Source organism: Capra hircus, chromosome 19 (assembly GCF_001704415.2).
Source record: "Capra hircus breed San Clemente chromosome 19, ASM170441v1, whole genome shotgun sequence".
Classification (NCBI taxonomy): Eukaryota; Metazoa; Chordata; class Mammalia; order Artiodactyla; family Bovidae; genus Capra; species Capra hircus.
In genome coordinates, this window is record NC_030826.1 from 33,081,079 (window position 1) to 33,101,654 (window position 20,576).

General features: G+C 42.1%; 1 protein-coding gene across 19 annotated transcripts in view; it reads left to right on the forward strand.

Moving 5' to 3' along the window:
• NCOR1 (nuclear receptor corepressor 1) overlaps positions 1–20,576 on the forward strand; it is a 115,841-nt gene that overhangs the window by 73,477 nt on the left and 21,788 nt on the right. For 14 of the 19 annotated variants that reach the window (XM_018064700.1, XM_018064701.1, XM_018064703.1 and 11 more), the window contains 13 exons: positions 1,743–1,872; positions 4,384–4,579; positions 10,163–10,312; positions 11,057–11,217; positions 12,633–12,753; positions 12,847–12,948; positions 13,290–13,390; positions 14,104–14,272; positions 15,289–15,429; positions 16,673–16,756; positions 17,226–17,482; positions 17,703–18,063; positions 19,943–20,170. In XM_018064700.1, the coding sequence (XP_017920189.1) occupies positions 1,743–1,872; positions 4,384–4,579; positions 10,163–10,312; positions 11,057–11,217; positions 12,633–12,753; positions 12,847–12,948; positions 13,290–13,390; positions 14,104–14,272; positions 15,289–15,429; positions 16,673–16,756; positions 17,226–17,482; positions 17,703–18,063; positions 19,943–20,170 (2,201 nt within the window). The remainder of the gene's footprint in view (positions 1–1,742; positions 1,873–4,383; positions 4,580–10,162; positions 10,313–11,056; positions 11,218–12,632; positions 12,754–12,846; positions 12,949–13,289; positions 13,391–14,103; positions 14,273–15,288; positions 15,430–16,672; positions 16,757–17,225; positions 17,483–17,702; positions 18,064–19,942; positions 20,171–20,576) is intronic. The other 5 variants (XM_018064711.1, XM_018064712.1, XM_018064717.1 and 2 more) reach the window with 2 other exon arrangements.

Below are 20,576 nucleotides of genomic sequence, written 5' to 3' on the forward strand. Positions count from 1 at the left end.
GAATGAATTAGACTAAAATGTCATTTAACCAGAAACCCAACTCAACTCTTTTTTTCTATTTTCCCCCTTTTTAATAAGAAAGAGGCTCTCAGGAGACAGCCAGATTCTGCTCAGAGCTCTGCTTCTGTAGTGTGTTCTGGTGTCACTGTGTTTTCGGTCCATTTCCAGTATATTGTACATCTTATATACTAAAGAATGGGACTTAATACTAGAATGATATTGAACATAACAATCATGATTTCTCCAAGGAGATTTTTATGTGGTAGATAATAGAATTTTAATCAGCAAAAATCAGAAATAATATAGGGCTCCTACTTAACCATGGTTTTTCAGAAAATTGAAGATTCTAGCATTCTTTTTCTCATGTCTCGATACTGTGGATTTTGACTGTTCCAAACTTTAAACATAAATGGGTTCATAAACATAAATGTATGGTCCCTTTTTAAGCATGCTTTACTGAAATATGTCATCTAAAATAAGAGTTATGTGTTCTGTACTGTTGGCTTTAATGACATTTATAAATTCATGAGTGAAGGGAAAATTAGGATGGCAGTAATCATAAAGGGGAGGAGCACCTGAGGGCTGACTGTGATAGTGGTCATGAAATTCTGACGTTCCTTATCAACACATGGTAACACTCTCTGGACAATCCTCTAGTTCACTTCGCTTCAAAGCTGGCAAAATGACACTTTCTGTTGTTTGTATCTTTAATATTATCTTGATTCTTTGGTAAAAAGTTGTTTGCTTTTACACATTCTCGTTTTCCTACACATTCATACCTTTTCACATGTTCACCTCTCCCAGTAACTGACAACACTGGGAAATATGATGGCGCCTGTAAGGTATAATGTTCCAGTTACTATTCTGGACATCCTTTACTCAAGTGTGGGTCCTGAAACTAAGTGAAGTGGTGCGGTGTGAGGTGGCAGAGGGTGAACAGGGAGCACGGACTGGGTGGGGAGCACGGGCAGCCATGTGAGCTCAACCTGCTGTTGCCTCGTGGGAGTGCTGCCTCTGGCGCCGTTTCTCCCCAGTTTTCATGAGAAATCAGGAGTCTGGAATTATGGGTGAAATCTTTTTGTCGTTTTTATTTCTTTATTTCTGGCATTGCTGGGTCTTTGTTGCTGTGTGCAGGCTTGTCTTCTCTAGTTGTGGTGAGTGGGCCCTGCTCTGTGTTGCAGTGCATGGCCTTCTCAGTGAGGTGGCTTCTCCTGTTGTGGAGCTCAGGCTCTAGGCTCAGGCTTTGGTAGTTGTGGTGCTCGTGGGCTTAGTTGCCCTGTGGCATGTGGGGTCTTCCTGGATCAGGAATGGAACCCATGTCCCCTGCATTGACGGACGGACTCTTTATCACTGGACCACCAGGGAAGTCCCTGGGTGAAATTCTTGATTTTAAAATGATGGTGGTTTATTCAGATGTTTTTAAAAATACCCTCTCATCTTAGCAAAACACTAGTTTGTAACCTATGTTAATGGTAAATTAGGACCTGACATTCTCTAATGGCCCTTGTTCAGAGTGTTCTGTTGGTTAGATGCAGATGAATATCAACCTATAAATTAACAGTAGGTTTCTTTACCTGAAAATTTAGCCTTGTAGATTTTTTCTTAGTATTCAAATATGTAAGGTTAATGTGATATGTGTGTGTGTGTATGTACATGTTAACTTACAAGGAATTATGATGATTGTATGTTTAAAAGTCTTGAATAAGAATATTTTGATTAGTCATTTTTCATTGCATTTTCAGAATGTTTCCTATGGATTCAAAGCCTTCGTTGTTAAATCCCGCTGGGTCTATACTGGTCTCATCACCCATAAAACCAAACCCACTGGACCTGCCTCAGCTTCAGCATCGAGCTGCTGTCATCCCACCAATGGTAAGTTTTCAACGTGAATAAGAAAAGTAGAGTTGAAAACAAAGACCTTTAGAGACATTTCTTCTCTAATCAGTGCTTGATTTTTTTTTTTAACTGTAGTAAAAATCACATAACATGAAATTTACATCTTAACTCTTAACATGTGCTGTTCAATAGGGTTAAGTATATCTATTAAACCATCACCCTCCCCTGCACCCAGCAACCTACACCTTTCTACTTGTTTTATGAATTTGGCTGCATACATAAGTAGGCTCATAATACAGTGTTTGTGTTCCTTGTGGCTGTTTTATTTCACTTTGCCTAATGTCCTGAAGATTATTCATGTTGTGGCACATTTAGATTATCCTTCTATCTTAAGACTGTGTGTATAGACCACATTTGATTTATCCATTCATCTGTTGAATGCATTGCTTTTTCAGATGAATTCATGTGAGAATTGATTGAAACGATCCATTTCCAGTTAAGGAAAAAAGAGAAATGTAGTGCTCTAGCCATAAATGTTACTGAGTTTTGTGTTTGTTTTGTTTTGCTACAAAATAATAGTAAATATGAATAAGTAAATAGTATATCTAGATGTTGAATGTTTAGAATAAATTATAGAGGTTATTGTTAGCTTTAGTATACAGTTCCAAACCTAGTTTTATTTGCATTTTATCTTATTAATCTCTGTGAATTTGACTCCCTTTTGATCCTGAATTCTGGTATTGGGTATTGATCCTTAGTTATGTTCTAGCTCTTCATTTCAGAGGATAAAAATTTGTTCCCTAGGTCACATGACAATATGTAAAAGTTAAGTATGTGCCTCTGATAAATAGGCTCACCAAAAAAATGATTAAACATTTGTTCATTCATTGATTTACCCAAATGGACATAAATTGAGGGTCTGCCGAGTTCAAGGTAACATTTTTTTATGTTTTGTGAAATGTCATGATCTCTGACTTCAGAAAATTTAAAGATTGGTCTTGATAATAAGACATAGAAAAAAATCATGTTTCTTTTTCTGCCTCAATTTTTAAAAATTCATTTATTAAAATTGGAGGATAATTGCAATGTTGTGTTGGTTTCTGCCATACATCAACATGTACCAGCCATGGGTATACATATATCCCCTCTGCATAATAAAAATTTTAAAGAATTAAAATGTGATGCTCTTTTAGGTTGAAAAATATACTATGAGCAATTCAGAGGAAGGAGTACTTCCTGGTTAAAGAGACACTGAAAAATTCTTTGTAGGAAATAACGCAGTTCATTTTGCTTTATATTTATAGTAAAAGAAGGGAAAGGCACATTTACATATAAGCTAAAACCCAAAGGCAAGAAAATTATGTGTGTATTGTGAGTGCAGTGAAAAATCCTACCTACAGCAGTGGAAAAAACTGTGGGCCTTTAGATAACAGGTTCTAAAAGAGTCTGCTCTCTGCTAGTCCCAGGATGCACATATTCATGACAAAGCAGCTTGGATTCTTTTCTTTATGAGGTGGGAGAGATAGAAAACAGAGAAATGTGCACTGTGAGAGAGGAGCAGGCAGCAGCAAGAAGGAAGGCAGGAGGGATGGCAGTGTGGTGTTGGACGGTGGGGCTGGCCTGTCTGAAGAGAACTGGCATCTTATGGAGTTGGTGGTGGAGGGGAGGAGATGAGTGAGACCAGGGCGGCTGCCAGACTTCTGGCTGAAGATGCTGAGGTTCTGTTTTGTACGAGAAGCCAGAGAAGTGTTCACTGTAGCAAATGAGAAGCTCCATTTTGAATGTGAGTTTTGAGGTGCTTTGAGATAGCTGAGTGGAGTTGTTAAGGGCAGTGAGTGTGAAACCTGGAGAAAAATGTCTCAAAAATATTTGCTTAAAAAAAAATTTTTGCTTATGAGCCATTAACATAGAGGTGACGTTTAAATCCACAGAAGTGGGTGTGAGCACCTCTGAGGGTCAGGAAGACGGTGGGCCAGACCTGAGCCACCAGGGGCTCAACATCGTGAGTTAAAAGCAGATGGAAATACTGGGATTTCTGACTTTGATTTCTCTTAACACAACTTTTGGAGAAGGCAATGGCAACCCACTCCAGTACTCTTGCCTGGAAAATCCCATGGATGGAGGAGCCTGGTAGGCTGCAGTCCATGGGGTCGCTAGGAGTTGGACAGGACTGAGTGACTTCACTTTCACTTTTCACTTTCATGCATTGGAGAAGAAAATGGCAACCCACTCCAGTGTTCTTGCCTGGAGAATCCTGGGGTCGGGGGAGCCTGGTGGGCTGCCGTCTATGGGGTCGCACAGAGTCGGACACGACTGAAGCGACTTAGCAGCAGCAGCAGCAACACAACTTTGGGATTTATATCGTGTTCAAATCTGAAAGTAATTGTTTTAGCATTTTAAGCATAAAGCTTGAAGATTACTTTGATTTAAAAAATGGTAGAACCACTTCAAGCAGTCAGATTATATAGAAATAAGGGTTACTTGCAACAGATGGTAATAGCTGCTTAGTTGGTGTCTGGCATATTTAGATTTTTTTTCTCCCTGTAGGTTTCTTGCACCCCGTGTAACATCCCGATTGGGACCCCTGTGAGCGGCTATGCCCTGTACCAGCGGCACATCAAAGCCATGCATGAGTCGGCTCTCCTGGAGGAACAGCGTCAACGGCAGGAGCAGCTGGACCTAGAGTGTCGGAGCTCCACCAGCCCATGCAGTGCCGCCCGGAGCCCTGGCAGAGACTGGGAAGGTGGGTAGCGCACGCACCGCCCAGGACACGGGTGTAGGTGGTGGGAAACAGAGCTGAATTTGAAACCTGGCTAATGGCGCTGTCCTGAACAGATACACTTCCTTACCTTAACCTTGGTTAGATTGTCAAGGGATGTCAGTGTTTTTGATCACTGAAGGATGGTGGTGATGTTTTCAGTAGACTTCTTGTTAACGTGAATTTTGTAATGTTCACTTTACTGCTGATGATTGTGTACTGGCCGTTCTTTCTGTTGCGTTCATCTGAGTTTTCAGAGTCAGTGAGAATTACCTGTCCTCCAAGCAAGTCAGGGAGATATTCTAAATCACTGATATGATGAGATCAACTTTGTGTAGCACAGTCGATCAGACCTTGACTTACCCCTCACTATGGTCGTGGGCAAGCCACTTGACCTTCTCAGCTTTAGTAAAGTGCAAACAGTACATCTGTCTGTCTAATCTAGCTATATCTTTGCCTTTCTGTAAATGATAATGCACATTCAGTATTGTATTATAACACGTGGTTCAGCATTATTTTACATACAGTTTGATAATTTATAGCAGTAGTATATTAGCATATGCATAGTGTAATAGATACCTTGAAGAGCGCTGCTATCCTGTGTGTCACTGTTGTTACTTCAGGTGACAGATTTGAGTTGTGCATGTTCTTTTTAGTTGGTGCATGATACACTTAATTTCTTTTAAAACAAAAAGAAAGGGAGCCATTACTAAATTTTAGTATATTCTTCTGTTATGGTTAGAAGATGACACCTAGTAGTCAGTAGTCTGTAGTAGTAGTCTGGTTGATAGTAACCGATGGGCTGCCTAGTACAACACACTTAGAATATGAGACCATTAAAGTCTTCTTTGACTGTGGTTTCATTTTTTTTAATAATTCAGTAGACTGTTGGTAGTACCTTGTATAAGATAAGGGCTGTTAGCTATAGAACACCATGCATTTCAAGGACTGTTTAATGTAAAAGTGGAACTGTGGTGCTTAACTGACCCTGCTGACTCCTTGTCCCTGTCCCACCAGGAGTAAACAGTTAGTTACTGAACCTCCTGTGTCAGAGTTTTACATATAAGATTGCTAGTGTTTTAAATATAAATCTTAGACTATTAAAACTGTGAATCAGATTAATACCCACCACGGCTATATGTATCACTTCAGTTCAGTCACTCAATTGTGTCCGACTCTTTGTGACCCCATGAATCGCAGCACGCCAGGCCTCCCTGTCCATCACCAGCTCCCGGAGTTCACTCAGACTCACGTCCATCGAGTCATTGAGGCCATCCAGCCATCTCATCCTCTGTCGTCCCCTTCTCCTCCTGCCCCCAATCCCTCCCAGCATCAGAGTCTTTTCCAGTGAGTCAACTCTTCGCATGAGGTGGCCAAAGTACTGGAGTTTCAGCTTCAACATCGTTCCTTCCAAAGAAATCCCAGGGCTGATCTCCTTCAGAATGGACTGGTTGGATCTCCTTGCAGTCCAAGGGACTCTCAAGAGTCTTCTCCAACACCACAGTTCAAAAGCATCAAGTCTTCGGCACTCAGCCTTCTTCACAGTCCAACTCTCACATCTATACATGACCACTGGAAAAACCATAGCCTTGACTAGACGGACCTTTGTTGGCAAAGTAACGTCTCTGCTTTTGAATATACTATCTAGGTTTGTCATAACTTTCCTTCCAAGGAGTAAGCATCTTAATTTCATGGCTGCAGTCACCATCTGCAGTGATTTTGGAGCCCCCAAAAATAAAGTCTGTCACTGTTTTCCCATCTATTTCCCATGAAGTGATGGGACCAGATGCCATGATTTTAGTTTTCTGAATGTTGAGCTTTAAGCCAACTTTTTCACTCTCCTCTTTCACTTTCATCAAGAAGCTTTTTAGTTCCTTTTCACTTTCTGCCATAAGGGTGGTGTTATCTGCATATCTGAGGTTATTAAAATTTCTCCCAGCAATCTTGATTCCAGCTTGTGCTTCTTCCAGCCCAGCGTTTCTCATGATGTACTCTGCATATAAATTAAATAAGCAGGGTGACAATATACAGCCTTGACGGACTCCTTTTCCTATTTGGAACCAGTCTGTTGTTCCATGTCCAGTTCTAACCTTTGCTTCCTGACCTGCATACAGATTTCTCAAGAGACAGGTCAGGTGGTCTGGTGTTCTCATCTCTTTCAGAGTTTTCTACAGTTTATTGTGATCCACACAGTCAAAGGCTTTGGCATAGTCAATAAAGCAGAAATAGATATTTTGCTGGCTGTATGTATAATAGGTGCTAAATGAATATTTCTTGAATGAAAGTAGAAGAAATGTTAACTCGTGAGCTTTTAGTATATTGCCTCTAGAGAATCCTTAATCTCTAACTCAGTAATTGACATAATATGTATTCAGCAATTACATGTTAAAGGAATGATTTAAATGGAGTAGGATAAAAATGGATTTAGCAGAAGTACTTGTGTTTTGAGCATTCCAATGATGAGAAAAATCTGTTCAGTATGAAAATGATAAATTGTAGAATAATTTAAGTCTTTTGATCTATTCCTTACATAAATGATTTAGAATAATTTTTTGAAACAATTAAAATGTGGAAAAAATAACATTCAAATAGTGTTTTCTGAACTTATGCTAAAGCTTAGCATTATTCAGCTGACAACACCTGAATCATTCTAATATGTCTGTATAGTTGTTTTAAGAACTGAGGCTCTTTTGTTGATCTCCGTTACAAAGTGGGTTGTATTGGCACCCCCAAGTTCTAAGACTTCAGACTGCGAATTGCATTTCTCCATGATCAGTCACATTAATCCATGTGGTTTAGATCTGAATGGTATCCTTTTTTAAATAGTGATGCAGTGGTGTTAAACCCAAACTGTCATTATTTATGTGATCAGTATGACACCAAAGTGTTTGTTAATATGACATCACTTTGGTTCAAGGTGACTCTCTACAAACTGAGGTGGTTGATTACATTTTATTCCAAGGTTAAGTTTTGTTTTAGCTAATCTAGCTAGTATGTTCATCCAGTAATTTGTTTAACAAGTGCTGAAGGCTCTCCTGAATTTATAGCTATTTTGTAGTTTGCTTAAAGGATAATCTCCCAAATAACATTTATATGTTTCCAATTAACTCGCTTGTATGTAGAACGTTTGATAGGAATATTTTCGGTGCAGCATCATAGAATAGTTTATAGAATGGTAAATACAGTGAGAATGAGTTCTACGTATAAACCATTACCAGCTGGTGTTGTCCATGTGAAGTAGGAACACACTTCTGGCTTTTCCTTTCACAGGCTCATTTAGAAGGTAACAGGCAGCACCTGTTGTCCACCTATTGAATTGTGTTCACCTTCTCTTTGAGACAGGCGGTTTAAACCTTTCCATTTGTAGAAAAGCTTGAAAAAGCCTCAGAGAAAAGTTGTTTTCATTTTCCAGTAACATTTACACAAGTTGACTCCTGCTTTAGTTGGAAACCTCTTTTCTGCAGTGAAAGAACTCAGACTTGACACAGGTAAAGGTAGTTAGAAGTGAAGTTCTAATGCAGGTTTTAACAAAATCCAATCAAAATAAGAGTTTATGCTTCTGTGCAACTTGTAGTTTATCTTTTTTATTTTTTCAACTGAGTACGTGATGACTAAATGGTTGTATTTAGAACCATCTAAAATTTCATCTTTTTATTTAACACTTATGACAAGTATATTTATTTTTCTGCATGTTTATAAACTTACAAAACCATCCTTCACTGAATATATATAATGTGCTCTCATGTTAAATTGTCTAGAAAGGGAGACATGATTTTCTTTTGTAGTTGGTTTATTTCATAAATCTGCGCAGTATTAGGACACTTACTAATCAGTCAGAGAAGGAATGGGTAGCATCACCCTGATGGTGCCTCCAGAGGCATCTGAAATTTCTGCACCCAGTGCTCAGGAAGCCATCACTGCACTGCGGCTCAGAGCTCAGGCCAGGAACTGCACTGCTGTAGGAAAGTCTCCAACCTTGGTTGGGCAGTGAGGGTGTGAGTCTTTTGAGCCTCAGTTGCCTCCTCTGTCAAATGTTGTTAATGATCTCATTAGTCCTGAGAGCTTAACAAGATACTTCCTGTAGTCTCAGTGCTCTGCCCATAGTACAGATTCCTATTAGCTGAGGTTACTTTCACTGTTTCCAGTTTTAAAAAATACCTTAATAAGCTAAAGAACATTTAATTGTGCTAGTCAATTCTCTACTTGAAACCAGTCACAAATCTTCCACTTCACAGTGAGAGGCTGGAGACCTTCTCTTTAGAAAAGACCTGTGAAGATGCCATATCACTGCAGTTAAGGGAGAAAGGAATCAAGCAAGAGGGCTACTGTTGAAGGGAGAAGGCAAGTTATTTTTCAGAGGGGAAGACTATCCACCTAGGAAGCCTGAAGAATTAACTGAGAAGTTATTTGAGCTAAGAGGAAAGTTCATTAAGTTTCTCAGAAAAAATTGATATACAGAGATCTATGTTTATCTTTCTTATATCTGCAGAAATCAGTGTGTAAAATATATATATTTTTTCCCGTGTATACTAAACAGATGGTTTTCCTCACAACAAAATTTAAAAATAACTATTAAAATTATATGAAATTATGAAAAATGACCTATATGAAAAAATCAATGTTCCTCAATTGGAAAACTCAGTATAAAATGTCAAGTCTCCTGTAAATATACATCCAGTGAAAATTCCAGTGATACATTGGGGAGGAAGTACTCAAAATGATTTAAATTTAGGTTTATCTGAAAGAACAAATGGATAAAACTAGGTAAGCAAAAGAATAAAAGATGAATAGGAATTTATTCTGGCAAGCATTAAAATGCCGCAGTTTAAAGTGGTTTAGGTTACAGATGATTTTTACTTTCTTTTCTAAAATTATAGTATGTCAATTTTACTTCCTTTAAAGAAAGAAAAGATGATATATATATATAATATACAAAATTATATAATTATATATATTTGTGTTTTTTCTTAATATGACTCTGCATATCTGATATGCCCTTGAAATCCTTAAAGTTTATCTTTATACTTCATGTGGAGGTAAATTAGTAGAATAATTTTCATTAGCATTGTTATAGTAAAATTCATAAGCTTGCATAGCCATTAAAAACGATTTTGATCTGCATCTTTTGAAATCCTTCTTCCGTTTCTTGATTGCATTTATTTCTCTAATACCTAAGCAGTGGGCTTCAACAGGCTAATTATAAAAGTCAAAATTCTCAGCATTCTGGCCTCTAATTCAGGGTATACCTGAATTCATAGAATGGCTGGATAATCCGTTGTTTGCCTGTTGTGATCTTTATTGCATGTGAAAAGACTTGATTCTCCTAATGAGTGGACAGAGAAGTTCTCTGTGCTTTGAAAGAAGAAATTGTCATTGGATTTTTGTGGATTTCATTAGGTCAGAGTACTGGTGCTTACACAGAAGATTTGGGTGTGTAGGGTTTTGTAACCTAGACCTCTATAGTAATACAGAGTTGGATCTGCCTCCGGACAGTGTGGGCTGGTCCTGTCGCACTTGCTATTTCAATCTGGGGTTCTTCCCTTATGTTGGTAACTTTAACTTCCATAGGAAAATCAGTCGCCTATATGCCCTATGCTGAGGCCACACGTGCTCTAGAGCAGGAGGCACAGATGCACAGTACCGCGGCCAGGTCAGCGTCACCGTGTAGGCTCTCTCCGCAGCCCAGTGTGAGTGCAGCCCGCTCTAGTGGCCCGCCAGGTAAATACCGATCCTCCTGCCGTGGCTGCTGGCCATCCACCTACACTGTTGGCAGGGATGGTTTGTTTCCAGGGCACGTCCCCGCTATTTCAGAATTCCTTTCTTGTTTCTCTGCATCCCATCTTCAGTTGTATTCAGTTGAGATTCACTGGGCCACTGGGAGGTTTGTGTTCATACCTGTGTACCGTGACGTTGACTGCCTATTCTCCTATGAGTACATGTACTTTGTGAAAATCTTGAGATCCACCCCCTGCTAAGAAATATTCAAATGTCTATGAGAGTCAGAATCAGTAAGTGTTTCTCAAATTATGCAAGATGCAAAGAGGAGATATAACGGGCTGTCAGTCATATCTGTATATTTTCTAGAGTTGTAATATCAACTGTCCCTAAGAAACACCCTTCTTTTCACCTTCTGTGTGAGGTCCAAGGAGTGGTGCAGAGAGAGAAGAAATCACTAAAGACTGCTGTTTGCATAAGCTGAGCAGAAATAGTCTGAAATGGACATCAGCCTGAAAGCTCTGGTTTGACGGGAAGTTGAGTATTTCAGTGTCACAGATACCATTTGTGACCTGACTATGGATACAGATTTAATCTAAGTGAAAGAAATTTAAAATAGAAGTGTTCACCCTCAAATTCATCTTACACTTACAATTGAATTGTGATTGAAGAAATAATTGAGATAGGTGGAACATCACAAACTAGGAAATTGACTATTTCAAATAATTTTTTTCTTCCTTTTAAAAGTCCTCCAGCCTGCTCCACATCAGGTGATAACTAACCTCCCTGAAGGGGTTCGGCTTCCAACAACTCGGCCCACTCGGCCGCCGCCTCCTCTCATCCCATCATCCAAAACCACAGTGGCTTCCGAGAAACCATCGTTTTTACTGGGAGGCTCCATCTCACAGGTAAGAGGACTTCTCTTCCGAGGAGATTCTCTGTTGGTCACTGTTCTGTAAAGATTTTCCCTCCCTCCCATATTTATTTGCCAGAGTCTAAATGAAAAGTATTTATGACGAGACATTGACTTAAAAATGCAGCAGTCACTTTGTCTTCCATGGCGCATGCAGGTTTGTTTGAGTTAGGTCCCCAAATTGAGTGACAGTGTTATGTGGCCACTCACATCTCTACATCTCTGTTTGCTTAATCAGTGGTCAGCTAATGATCAGGGAGCTCTGTGCCCGGAAGGACTTAAATTTCCCAGTCTTTACCAAGGGACTCATCAACCAGGCAGCCAACAACACTGCCTGCTATCACAGAGCCTTGAGGTGGGGGACCACACGACCTCAGTGAGGACACACAACCTTCTGGAGTTTCCCCTGGCCGGTGTGCAGCCTGCACATGTATATGGCCTTCTAGGTCCCCAGGAAGATGTTGGACCTCTGCAGACCGCTGTGGACATCTTGTTCTTTAGCTTTTCCTTTTTGTGGGGAGGGGTGGGGTCTACCTCAAAGGATGCAGGATCTGAGTTCCCTGACCAGGGATGGAACTCTCACCCTTTGCCATGGAGTCTTAACCACTGGACTACTAGGGACGTCCCTCTTACAGTTTATGGTTAGCCTGATTGTTTGCTCTGACTGCCTCGGCCAGGGGAGAAGTTAATCCATTGACTCTAATTGTTTCTGACAAGCCTACACCTGCTTCCCCACCCTGTCAGGTCAGATCAAGACAGCTTTGCAAGTGGGGTCTGTCAGAGAACCGCTCGGCCAGTCTGATAATGACAGTCATCTGAGTCTGACCCCCTGTACTTTCATGTGACCAGAGCTGTGGGTTCTAAGGGCTGAAGCAGACCGGCAGTGGGGGTCAGCAGAGCAAATTCATGGGTCATAGAGCTCACAGTTCTCACCAGAGTTCGCCATTTTCCTGAATAAATGGTCCAAGATTTCTTCAGGTCTTTGGTTACAGAGTTGGAAAAGAGTTCTTAAAGGGCTGATTCTTAACCTTCCTGCTAGTTTTCTGGTTGCCTTTGTGGAGGAGGGTCTTTAGAAGTTCTTCCTCTACCATTTATCCCTCCACCAGGGATAAATGCAGTTAATAATAATAGCTACATCTGAGGGTATGGTTAAGTGTTTTCAGTTATGTAATTTGTTAATAATACATATCAATCTACCTAAAATTTAGGGTGATTTTGGAAGATGTCTTGCTCCTTTTAAAAGCTTTTAAAATTTAACCAATCTGCAACGAGGATTTTCTTGCTTTATACTTAGTTTTGGTGTTGGGGGTGGATGGGTGGTAAGTTTTCTAAACAGAAACGTGTACCTTAACTCTAGAGTTGACCTTGTGAAGAGACAGTGTTATTCTAGTCCTTTAACATTATTTTTAGGGAACACCCGGCACTTACTTGCCTTCTCCTAATCAGGCCTCCTACGCCCCCGAGGCAGCGAAGCCCTCGGCAGGCTCCATCTCTCTGGGACTGCCACGGCAGCAGGAGGCCACCAAGCCAGGTCAGTGAGGTGGGGGAGGACCGTAGCCACTTTTGTGGCGCACCAGTCGGGGACTTGGCACTTGAGCTCACTCTGTCTTGCTCTGGCCCACAGCCACCGTGCCCTACATCAAGCAGGAGGAGTTCTCTCCCCGAAGCCAGAACTCACAGCCTGAGGGTTTACTGGTCAGAGCCCAGCACGAAGGGGTGGTCAGAGGTAAGACACACTGTAGGGCAGAAATATACTCTGATCCCCAGTAAATGGGTTAAGGGAAGTCAGTAGTATGTTTTAAAGATGGGCTCTTAAATTAGAGCCTTTAAATTTTTAAGTTTTCTTTCCATATAAAAATCATTTTAAAACTGTGAAATTTTGTGTTTCTGCAGTGCTTTTTAAAAATTGTGAAATTATTTTTAAAGTATGTTTCAGTAAAACACTGTTCCTTTTGTGCTGCGGTTCCCCTTTTTTTTCTCTTCTCTCCCAAGCAGGGGCTGGTTTTGTTGGCCTGTTTTTTTGTAGGTGTGGGGGTGTGATTGGCTGATGATTCTGTTGTTACCCAGGTACCTCAGGAGCCATTCAAGAAGGAAGCATAACTCGGGGAACGCCCTCTAGCAAACTCTCTGTGGAGAGCATCCCGTCCCTCCGAGGTTCCATCACCCAGGTCAGTTGTTCTCCTTCCCAAGACCCAAACCACAGCTGGTAGAAAACCAGAAGTGAAGTCTCAAGTGGGTTGGCCATTCTAGCACAAGTTTTGTGACAAAGTTGTTCATTGTTCTGGGGTTTGGGACAGGTCTCAGTGATAAACCTGTGATAAACCTCAGATGATAAACCACAAGCCAAATCATCTCTACTGTGTTTCATTGAAAAAGGTGGATTATTTGCAGATTGGCAGAAAAAACAAGTTATAATTGATGCAACTCTGCCTGGCAGAGCTTTTAACATGTGTTCAGCTTAAACAGAAATTGAGAGGAAAATCATAAATTGTTTGCTTGCTTTTACAACTTGTCGTTACCTTTTTCTTATAAATTTTGAAAAAACTTGATTATATTTGCATGAGTTTAGGCCTTAAGACAAATTTTGTTTCTTAGAGTTAAGTGCTTTCATAGTGGTTTGACTTTGAGGTGGGGAAGAAAGCTGACTCAACTCATATACCTATTGGCATTTTAGGAAGTTTTGCATGCCAGGGTTCAAGGACCAAGGTACAGTCTTTCTTTATGTTTATAAAACATGTCTGGTTTCCCATCATGTGCTGGCCTTTCTTATTTGAGGTCATGGCTTGATCTGATGCTTGGTGTGGCAGGTTACATTTTCTGAGCGTTTGTGTCCTGTCAGCTGAAGTGATGCTCATGCTGCCTGTGTCTGATTGAATGGCAGGGGACCCCGGCTCTGTCCCAGGCTGGCATACCCACTGAGGCATTGGTGAAGGGACCTGTTTCTAGACTGTCCATTGAAGAGAGCAGTCCTGAGAAAGGCCGGGAGGAAGCTGCCTCCAAAGGCCATGTTATTTACGAAGGCAAAAGTGGACACATCTTATCCTATGATAGTAAGTATCGCCTCTCCACTCCAAGGCTGGTGCTGTCACATGTGACAGGGGTGTGGGGCTGGCTCCTTACCTACTGGCTTTGGGAAAGTGAGTTTTCTTTCCCCAAGCCCAGGTTTCCCCTCTGTAATGTAAAAAGGGTTAACGTGAGTACTTCTCTTGAAACTTTGGTGAAAAATTAACTGAGACAGTCAGTGAAAAGTGCTTAACAGCGTGGAGCCCAGAGTAAGTGTCCCCTGAGTGGCTCCCCACTGCCAGCTGTGGTCATTAGATTTAGCCTAGGAAAAGAATCTCTGTTTAATAGAACCACAGCTAAATGTCTCCTCAGCAAAAACAAGTCCCTATGAATGCGATTTGACCCCCTTCTATTTTAAAGGAATGCCAGTTTTACTTGTTAAGGAGTAGATAGTAGTCTGGTAATCCTAGAAAGAGTATTGAATTTAAATTCACCTTAAATGTATCTGTTTTAATGCCTGTATCTAAACGTTCGTCTTCAGATGTGTTCATGAGTTTAAGTTTCAGCTTGTGCACTGTTATGAGCAGTGTGCTGAAACTGCACTGTCCTGCCCAGACATGCGTCTCCCCTTTTTCCACCGTGCCCACCCTGGCTCAGCTGGCGATGACTATCGTCAGTCGCATTGCTGTGTCCAGTGACCCTTACCTGAAATTTCATATGCCCAGATCCCTTTCCAGCAGTTTGATCGCCTGCTGCCTGTAGTACCTGTTACTCAGTGGTAACTGCCGTTAGTTAACCTGGACCCATCACTATTGTTAAGTTCCTTGAGGGAAGCGACCTAATTTACACCCTGCAATCTTGGTTTATGCCTGACCCTCAGTAAATATATTTGAATGAATGAAAACATTTTTATAAATATCATCTACACAGAGGTAGGTATGTAGTAGATTAAGACCAGTTTTTATATCATCTTCATGAGATCATGAGGTTAAAGTAACTTATTTAGGCCTTGGGCTGATAAGCCTTGAGCTCTATCCAAGCAGTGCTTGTGTCTGTTCTGCAGATATTAAGAATGCCCGAGAAGGGACAAGGAGTCCGAGAACAGCTCATGAAATCAGTCTCAAAAGAAGCTATGAATCAGTGGAAGGAACAATAAAACAAGGGTTGTCCATGAGGGAGTCTCCCGTATCAGCACCGCTGGAGGGTAAAGTGTTTCCAGAGCTCTGTTTAGATACATTTAATTCTGTATAGCCAATTTGCATTGTTGGGTTAGGTTACATTTAATATCTGTCATTTCTACCTGAAATTTTATCAGTATATAATGAAACATATAAATATGGTAATATATTATAAACACATGTAGTATAAAATGTGTAATAGTAATTAATATACTAATATGAAAGTTATATTAGTAAACATTTAAATTTATGTTCATCTCTACATATAAATCAAGCAGTACATGACACTGAAGGGGGAAGTAAAGACAAAATTGATCTTATCATAGGTAACTGTTAGAATGCTCATGTAATTTGTAGATTGATCCTGTTTAAGTGAGTTTACAAATGTGAAGTTCATCACGAGCGTTTGTTTTTATTGTGGGGCCGGCAGAGTGGTATGTAACATACAGAGTACAGATGTATTTGAATCTCGCTCTTTCCTGGTGCGTCTGTCTGTGCCCATCTCTTGCTCTGTCAGTTGAGGGCTTGTACCTGCAGTCATGTGAGGAGGAGAAACAGCTGTGCAGCCCTGTGCTGATTATGTGGCATTGCCTTCATCACATGATCACCTTGATTTGTTTTGTGAATGGTTCACTTTCCTTAAGTCTCAACCTGACTCAACTATTCTGTTTTAATCTAGATGAGAAATGGGAAACAGGGTAAGGATTCCTCAGTCTTGAAGGCCTATTGAAATTTTCTAAGAGCTGAATTTTCTCTGTAGTTAAAAAAAAAATTCTCACTTTCCTCAATTCAAATTCATTGGCAATGTAACATGAAACTTCTGAAAAGGTTATTTACATGTGTTTCATTTTGGTTTGCCTCTTTAGTGTATTTTATCTGTTTTGGGGGTATCCATCTTTCATGTTTTTCTCTTCAGAACTTAATGGTGATTTCCTAACCCTAACCCTCTGTATTTTCTCTCACCTTGATAAGCACTGAGAATTTAGACTTAGCTTTGAAAGTGTTGTTCTCTACGCTTTAACTTAGATGTCTTCCTTGGCCATTTTCTATTTGCAAAAATGTTTGAAAAGAAACAGTTTTAAAAGTGGATACTTCAGCTTTTACTGTTTTTTTCCATGATGTTCTTCTGAATAGTTTGCAAATCTAAAATGGTTCTCCTTTTTCCATGGAGCTTTTGTCAGAAGTGTGTCCTCTTAGAACAGTTAGTTGTGTGCCTGAGTTGACATCTGTGCTGTATCTAACACTGGGACCGCCTGCTTGTTTTGAAAGGGCTCATCTGCCGCGCGTTGCCCAGGGGGAGCCCTCACTCCGACCTCAAGGACAGGACCGTGCTGTCTGGGTCCATCATGCATGGTAACTCTCCACTTGTTTGCTTGTGTTCACAACTGTCTTGGGGCATAGTAGTTTGAAATTAACGTGCAGGGTGTGAAGCCTGTTTTTCAAGGTATCTTCCCTTTTGACATGTTAGGTATTTAAACCCTAATATAACTCTTCTCTGAGTTTCATAGTTTATTTGAAGATGATAGTTGCTTAATCTTTTAATACAGACATCTTCATTTTGTAAGAACCACTCTTGATTGTGCTGAATGATGTATTAAGTCTTGAACAACGCCCCCCCCCCAATAATGGCCAATGAAATGAATATTTACATAAGGATCTTACTGTAAACAGAAAGCTGATTAGAAACTGCAAACAGCAAGGCATTGATTTCTTTATATTGTGGTAATTTATATGCAACAAAATTTACTGTTATAACAGTTTTTAAGTGTATAGTTCAGTGGCATTAATTTACCAGATGTGTTTCTTGAATCCTTCTTTGAAGGCACACCAAGAGCAACCACTGAAAGTTTCGAGGATGGCCTTAAGTACCCCAAACAGATTAAAAGGGAGAGTCCACCCATCCGAGCTTTTGAAGGTGCCATCACCAAAGGAAAGCCCTACGATGGCATCACCACCATCAAAGAGATGGGGCGCTCCGTTCACGAGATCCCCCGGCAGGATGTGTTGGCTCAGGAGAGTCGGAAAACCCCCGAGGTGGTGCCGAGCTCTCGGCCAGTCATTGAGGGCTCCATCTCCCAGGTACCATCTGCTTTGGACCACAGTGCAGCAGTAGTTATCAGTGGTTCTAGATCATTTTAAACATCGGGTCTCCTGAAAGTAAACGTGGAGGTCTCTGTGACCTCGGTTCTGGTCTGGGAGCATGGGCACTCAGCAGTCCTTTCCTGGCACACGCCAGTGTGGAACTTGAGATGGAGCCCAGCCGCAGGGCTGCCTGTAACACTTGTCTCTTGACCCACAGGGCACACCCATCAAGTTCGACAGCAGCTCGGGTCAATCTGCCATCAAACACAACGTCAAGTCCCTGATCACGGGGCCTAGCAAACTGCCCCGTGGGATTCCTCCACTGGAAATTGTGCCCGAGAACGTTAAAGTGGTAGAAAGGGGCAAGTATGAGGACGTGAAGGCAGGAGAGCCGGTGCGGTCCCGGCACACGTCGGTGGTGAGCTCTGGCCCCTCAGTCCTCAGGTCCACTCTCCATGAAGCTCCCAAAGCGCAGCTGAGCCCCGGGATTTATGAGGACACCAGCGCACGGCGCACGCCGGGGAGCTACGCCAGCACTGTGTCCCGGGGCTCGCCCATGCTGAGCAGAGCTTCTGAAGGTGTGTTGCTCTCATATGCTGTCTGACCATTCATGCTGTCCCCCGCAGCACGTGGCCTGGTGTTGGTTCCAGGGGCTTGCAGCCTGTCTGCTGTGCTCTGGGAGACTGGCTGCCCATGAAAATAGGCATAATTGCAAGTAAAATGTCTAATGTTCTCATTAAGTGCAGGGTGCACTGGAGTCCAGAAATGGTGGAACAGGTCATGCTTGGCATGGATTTTCAGCTAAACTGGAGAATTTCTGGAAGTCGGTCTGGATGGTCAGCTCTCCTCACTGTCTGCTGTATATCTGCTGTCTGAGTGCTCAGGCCATGAGGCTGGCTGCTTAGGGTGAATCGAGGTTCTTACTGCACTGAGTTGGACACGTTCCTTAGCCTTTCTGTGCTCTAGTGTCCTCATCTGTGAACTGGAGGTGTAATACCAAGGCTGGCCCCATAGGATGGCTATGCAGATAAAATGAGGTGATGTGTTGAAAGGACTTTGGCAGAATGTGCCCCACACAGTGTGGGAAGGACTTGGTAATTGTGAACTATTATTACTGCTCGGTTCTGTTTTATGACCAGAACCCGCCCCTCCTAGGGGTTCATGCTGCTGCAGAGACATCTGGGGCATGAGAGGCGTGGATTTTTACCAGGTGGTCTGTAAACAATCTGAGGCCCTTAGAAGTGTTTCCACTGAGCGTTTTAGATTGTAATGCAGTACTCGTTTATTGAGGGCTTATGTGCAGACTCCCGTGGGCGGTTGGAGGGGCCACACAGAGGGAGGAGAAGAGGGAAATGTCCATCAGGGCCATGGCGTAAACCTGCACCCTGTTGGTTCTGGTCTTGAAGGAGAATTGCCCTGCAGAAGGAGAGGCTCTGCTGGTTAGAGCGAGTTGAGGCAGGGAGGGGAGGTGATAAACCAGCATGATTTCTTGGCTTCCACACATAGGTGTGTGTGATCACAGCAAAGTTGATATTATCAAAATAGTAATTAGATGGTGCTCATGGTTGCACCGGAGAAGGCAGTGGCACCCCACTCCAGCACTCTTGTCTGGAAAATCCCATGGACGGAGGAGCCTGGTAGGCTGCAGTCCATGGGGTCGCTAGGAGTCGGACACAACTGAGCAACTTGATTTTCACTTTTCACTTTCATGCATTGGAGAAGGAAATGGCAACCCACTCCAGTGTTCTTGCCTGGAGAATCCCAGGGACAGGGGAGCCTGGTGGGCTGCCGTCTGTGGGGTCGCACAGAATCGGACACAACTGAAGCGACTTAGCAGCAGCAGCAGCAGCAGCATGGTTGCACAGTGTTGTGTATTACTGTTGTTGAAGTATACCCTATGAAATGGCCAAACTTGTAAATTTTATCCTCTGTGTGTTTCACCACAGTTACTGAAACAGTGGAAGGTGATGACTGGTAGGGTTTTGGTTTGGACTCAGTAGCACTAATGAGATAATGAAACTTCTGAATAATGTCCTGTAGAGTAGAAGAAGATAGAGCAGGGAGGAGGCCAATGCTGGCGAGGAAGTCTGTGTGGAAGCACAGAGCAGGGAACACTATGTGACCCAGCAAGGAGCCGGGCAGCCAGGCAGAGAGAGGGTGGAGGCTTGGTGTGGGCAGGTTCCAGAGGAATTAGCGTATCAGGTCAGAGATGACAAAGAGCGTCGACTTTGATTCGTAATTTTAGGTGATAAACTGGGCTGTGACCTGAAAGGGGGCAGTCTCCCAACCCAGAGGTGCCCGCATGTTCTGCAAGATTGATTGTTTCATGTTTAGTAGAAAGAGAAGATCAAAGAGATATATGTATATGGTCTGTATTGGAATGGTTGAGAAATAGATTAACATTATCCTACTTAACAAGCTTGCTTAAGGATTTGTGGTGTTGGCCGTTTTTTCTAGTTACAATTTCTTCTGGCAAGTCTGCTAATCATGAGAGGAAGTCAACCCTGACCCCTACCCAGAGGGAGAGCGTCGCAGCCAAGTCTCCGGTGCCTGGCGTGGACCCTGCAGTGAGCCACAGCCCCTTCGAGCCGCACCACAGGGGCGGCACCCCCGGGGAAGTGTACCGGAGCCACCTGCCAGCACACTTGGACCCAGCCATGCCCTTTCACCGGGCTCTGGATCCTGGTAAGCGCAGTGCGCAGTGAAAACTGAAGGCAGAGCAGTAACATGGCTGTGTGCCTCTTTAGACGTTCTGTTTATTAAAGTACAGAATGCAGGCAGTCACGTATGTTATTAGGATACAGTTCAGTGGCTTTTCACAAACTCTATAACTCAAGCCCCCAAATCAAGACACAGAATATTACCAGCACCCCTTAAAGAATTAAAATACTGGGTACATGGAAACCCCTCTTGTGTGATGGCATTTGATTGGAAAGTGGGTTCACGTGAAGACTATTTTTGAATAACATAGGCATACTTCATACATTTTATTTTACAACACAGGCTTTCTTCACCAGTGTTCTGATCTCTAGTCAGGGCACTGGTTACACCTCACAGTTCTTCCTTATGTAAATGATACATCTCCAGGTTT